Below are 5,246 nucleotides of genomic sequence, written 5' to 3' on the forward strand. Positions count from 1 at the left end.
TTTTTGAGATGAAGTCTTGTTCTGTCACCCAGGCTGGAGTGCAATGGTGAGATTTCGGCTCACTGCAACCTTCACTTCCCAGGTTGAAGCGATTCTTCTGCCTTAGCCTCCCAGAGTAGCTGGGACTACAGGTGCCACCACGCCTGGCAAATTTTTGTATTTTTAGTAGAGATGGGGTTTCACCATGTTGGCCAAGCTGGTCTCAAACTCCTGACCTCGTGATCCGCCTGCGTCAGCCTCCCAAAGTGCTGGGATTATAGGCATGAGCCACCCCGCCTGGCCTCCAAGTCATTTTTTAAAAACTGAATTCATTTGTTTGTTCAGCAGATATTTATTGAGCATCTGCTACGTACCAGACACTGTTCTAATTACTAGGGATACAACAGTGGACAAAACAGACAATGACTCCTGCTGACATTCTAGCAGGGGGTGGCAGAAAATAAACAGAATAAGGAAAGTCTATGGTATGTTAGAAGGTGATATGGTTATGGAAAAGCAAAATTAGAGCAGGGAAAAAGGGAAAGGGGATCAGAAGAGCTGAGGGGACAGGCAGAATTAACTAGGGGAGGCCGCTGTGAGACCACGGGCATAGCCAGTGCAAAGGTCTTGAGGAAGGAGCATGCCTGATAAATGTGAGAAGGCTGGAGCAGAAGAACTGAAGGGGAGAGAGGATGGAGAGGCAGGTCACAGTTTGACCTGGGTTGGTCCTCTCCAGCTTTGGGTCATAGAGAGGAATTTGGCTTTTCCTTTAAGTCCAATGGGAAATTGTTGCAAGATTTTGAGCAGGGCTGTACCATTATCTGACTTATGTGTTAACAGTGTGAGGGTTAAGAATTTGCTACCAGGCCGGGTGCGGTGGCTCATGCCTGTAATCCCAGCACTTTGGGAGGCTGAGGTGAGTAGTACACTTGAGATCAGGATTTCGAGACCAGCCTGGCCAACATGTCGAAACCGTGCCTCTACTAAAAATACAAAGATTAGGTCAGGTACAGTGGCTCACACCTGTAATCCCAGCACTTTGGGAGGCCGAGGGACAGTGAGAGCAGCTGGCTCTCACCTCATGCAAACACAGGCCCCAGTGCTGCCAGTTCTAAGGCAGGAAAACTGGATTTCCATGTTGTTCCCAACGAATTTTTTTTTTTTTTTTTTTTTTTATATAGAGCCTCGCTCTGTTGCCAGGCGCCAGGCTGGAGTGCAATGGCGCGATCTCGGCTCACTGCAACCTTCGCCTCCCGGGTTCAAGCAATTCTCCTGCCTCAGCCTCCTGAGTAGCTGGGACTACAGGCACGTGCCACTACACCCAGCTAATTTTTGTATTTTTTAGTAGAGACGGGGTTTCACCATGTTGGCCAGATGGTCTCGATCTCTTGACCTCATGATCCGCCCACCTTGGCCTCCCAAAGTGTTGGAATTACAGGCGTGAGCCACCGCTCCTGGCTTATTTTTTATTTATTTTTTAAGGCATAGTCTCTCTCTGTTGTTCAAGCTGGAGTGCAGTGGCACGATCTTGGCTCAGCCTCCCAAAGTATTGGGATTACAGGTCTGAGCCACTGCATTCAGACTCTAGTGATTTTTTTTTTTTTTTAATTCAGAGTCTGGCTCTGTTGCTCAGGCTGGAGTGCAGTAGCAGGATCTTGGCTCATTGGAAACTCCACCTCCCAGATTCATGCAATTCTGCTGCCTCAGCCTCCTGAGTAGCTGGGACTACAGATGCCCACCACCATGCTCAGCTAATTTTTGTATTTTTAGTAGGGACAGGGTTTCACCGCGTTAGCCAGGATGGTCTTAATGTCCTGACTTCGTGATCCACCTGCCTTGGCTCCCAAAGTGCTGGGATTACAGGCATGAGCCACCGTGCCCAGACGAGGCTATTATTTTTAAATCAGCTAGGTGTGGTGGCGGGTGCCTGTAGGCCCATTTACTCAGGAGACTGAGGCAGGAGAATTGCTTGAACCTGGGAGACGGAGGTTGCCGTGAGCCGAGATTGTACCACTGCACTCCAACCTGGGTGACAAGAGTGAGAAAAAAAAAATCACCTCCTCCACTTAAATGTTTACTTCTCACGATAAAGACCAAACTCAGCAGGGCCCCACTGCCTCTGCCCTGCACGCTCCCCACAAGTTCTCTGGCTCTCTGCCCATGGCTACAGTGGCTTCTCTCTGCTCCTTTCCTCATACGCCCTGCCCCTCCTCAGGGCCTGGCACGGGCTGCGCCCTCTGCCTGGGATGCAGCTCTCCTCCCCTCTTGACTTCCTTGACTCTTCCTCATCAGGAAGATCCCAGCACCATCTCTTGTCAAGGTCAATGTTTTTTGTGATTATTTATTTCACATTTTCCTCTCCCAGTAGATCATAAGCCCCCTGAGGGTGGTGAGCAGATCTGTTTCTTCTCAGAATCGTATTCCCAGATCCAGCACATGCCAGACACTCATTCCTTCACATGTTTACTCAAGAAAACATTTATTGAGCAACTGCTATGTCCCAGGCCCTGCAGATGAACAAGCCAGATCCAGACACCACCCTCTTGTAGCTGCTACGGGGGGTGGGGGAAGGTAATAAACAAGCATATAAATATCAGGTGGTGACCACAGCTAGGAAGGAAAAGAAAATTAGGAGCGGGACAGGATGTGAAGGGTATTCTGTTATGCAGGGTGATCAGGGAAGGTCTCCTTGGGGAGGTGGCACTGAGTCAAGGCCTGAACGAAGGGTGAGAACAGCCCCAAAGACTTGAAGGGTGGAGGCTGGGGACTGAATAAGCATTACCCCGACCTCCTTGGCTGGTTGTTTTGCATGGGTGTGTAAAGGCCCTTGGGGCTACTGTGTTTGTGCAGCCTCCGGGAGAAGCTTCGGGCCATCCTGCAGGCCACGTACATCCACTCCCGGAACCTGGCGTGCTTTGTGTTCACCTACAAGGGTCTCTGTGCCCTGCAGTCCCGCATCCAAGGCAAGACCTACCAGGTGCACTCATTCCTGGCCGCCTTCCTTGGGGGTTTCCTGGTGTTTGGAGAAAACAATAACATCAACAGCCAGGTAAAGATCTTTCCAAGGTGAAGGTGGTGAGGGGGCGTGGTTCAGTAGATAGGTGGGGGTGACTAAAGTGGTTGCGGTTCTATATAGAGGTGGGAATGGGGAAAGGGGACATGATTCTATATAGCGGTGGGGGAAGAGGCATGGTTCAGTGTAGAGGTGGGAGTGGGGGGAGGGGGAAGAGGCATGGTTCAGTGTAGAGGTGGGAGTGGGGGGAGGGTGAAGAGGCATGGTTCAGTGTAGAGGTGGGAGTCGGGGAAGAAGGCATGGGTTCTGTATAGAGGTGGGGTGGGGGAAGGGGCATGGTCCTGTATAGAGGTAGGGATGGGGGAAGGGCTGTGGTTCAGTGTAGAGGTAGGGGTGGGGGAAGAGGCATGGTTCAGTGTAGAGGCAGGAGTGGGGTAGGGGCGTGGTTCAGTGTACAGGTAAGAGTGGGGAAAGGGGATGTTGTCCAGTACAGAAGTAGGGTAAGGGGGCATGGTTCTGTATAGAGGTGGGGCTAGAGGAGGGGGCCCTGGTTCAGTATAGAGGTTGGGGTGTAGGTGATGAAGATGGTAAGCCCTTGGCTTTTTTTTTTTTTAAATGGAGTTTTGCTCTAGTTGCCTAGGCTGGAGCTGGAGTGCAATGGCCCGATCTCGGCCCATTGCAACCTCTACTTTCCAGGTTCAAGCGATTCTCCTGTCTCAGCCTCCCAAGTAGCTGGGATTACAGACATGTGCCACCACTCCGGGCTAATTTTTTATTTTTAGTAGAGATGGGGTTTCTCCATGTTTGTCAGGCTGGTCTCAAACTCCCAACCTCAGATGATCCTCCCACCTCGGCCTCCCAAAGTGCTGGGATTACAGGCATGAGCCACTGCGTCCTGCCTTTTTTTTTTGAGACAGAGTCTAGCTCTGTCACTTAGGGTGGAGTGCAGTGGTGCTATTTTGGCTCACTGCAGTCTCTGCCTACCAGGTTCAAGCGATTCTCCTGCTTCAGCTTTCTGTATGTACAGGCACCCACGACCAAGACCAGCTAATTTTTGTATATTTGGCTGGTCTCGAACTCCTAACCTCGAGATCTGCCAGTCTCAGCCACCCAAAGTGCTGGGATTACAAGCATGAGTCACTGCGCCCGGCAGCTCTTGGCTCTTTTACATGTCTGAGGTCTGTGACTCAATAATCCCTGTGTGACCTTGGGAAGGTCACCTCCCTCTCAGTTTTTCCATCTGTAATTTCATGGTTCCCAAAATCAATGTATCTGCTGCTCTCTGGGGCAAAGATTGTTTTTAAAAACCATTCTGTAGTGAAATTAGGGGAAACAAATGACCCTGAAGCAAGGTTTTTATAAAACAAAACTTAATACACTCAAAAAAGTATCTCTCATTCTGTAACTTGTCATTTTTCTGGGTTAAAATTCCCTTTTGTTATGAAATGATGATGAATGAGAGACTAAATGCTAGTTGTTGGGGTTTTCTTTTTCTTTTTTTTTTTTTTTGAGTTGGAGGCTCTCTCTGTTGCCCAGGCTGGAGTGCAGTGGTGTGATCTCGGCTCACTACAACCTCCACTTCCTGGGTTCAAGCAATTCTCCTATTTGAGGCTCCCGAGTAGCTGGGACTACAGGCGCATGCCACCACATCTGGCTAATTTTTGTATTTTTAGTAGAGATGGGGTTTCACCATGTTGGTCAGGATGGTCTCAAACTCCTGACTTCAGCTGATGCACCTGCCTCGGCCTCCCAAAGTGCTGGGATTACAGGTGTGAGTGACCTCGCCTGGTGGAATGCTAGTTGTTTTTTAATGTTCTTTGGCAACATGAAATGTTGGCACCCTCTCTACTTGCTTCCCTCAAATTTCTTAAATATTTTTAAATTGTAAAAATAATTTTTAGGCCAGGCGTGGTGGCCCATCTCCATTAAAAATGCAAAAAAAAAAAAAAATGAGGCATGATGGTGCAAGCCTGTGGTCGCAGCTGCTTGGGAGGCTGAGGCAGGAGAATCTCTTGAATATGGGAGGTGGAGGTTGCAGTGAACCAAGGTAGTGCTGCCGCACCCCAACCTGGGTGACAGAGCGAGACTCCATCTCAAAAAAAAGAAAAAAGAAATTTAACCATAAAAGCAGCTCACATATAATCCCAGCACTTTGGGAGGCTGAGGGTGGAAGATTGCTTGAGGCCAGGAGTTTGAGACCAGCTGGGGCAATACAGCAAGACCCCATGATTTTTTTTTTTTTTTTTTTTTTTTT

General features: G+C 49.2%; 1 protein-coding gene across 1 annotated transcript in view; it reads left to right on the forward strand.

Moving 5' to 3' along the window:
- Positions 1 to 5,246, forward strand: part of PXMP4 (peroxisomal membrane protein 4) — an 18,479-nt gene that overhangs the window by 9,328 nt on the left and 3,905 nt on the right. Inside the window, exon 3 of the mRNA XM_032295229.1 lies at positions 2,830 to 3,028. Within this exon, the coding sequence (XP_032151120.1) occupies positions 2,830 to 3,028 (199 nt within the window). The remainder of the gene's footprint in view (positions 1 to 2,829; positions 3,029 to 5,246) is intronic.

Source organism: Sapajus apella, unplaced genomic scaffold (assembly GCF_009761245.1).
Source record: "Sapajus apella isolate SASKATOON/1434 unplaced genomic scaffold, GSC_monkey_1.0 scaffold33, whole genome shotgun sequence".
In the NCBI taxonomy this organism is placed as follows: domain Eukaryota; kingdom Metazoa; phylum Chordata; class Mammalia; order Primates; family Cebidae; genus Sapajus; species Sapajus apella.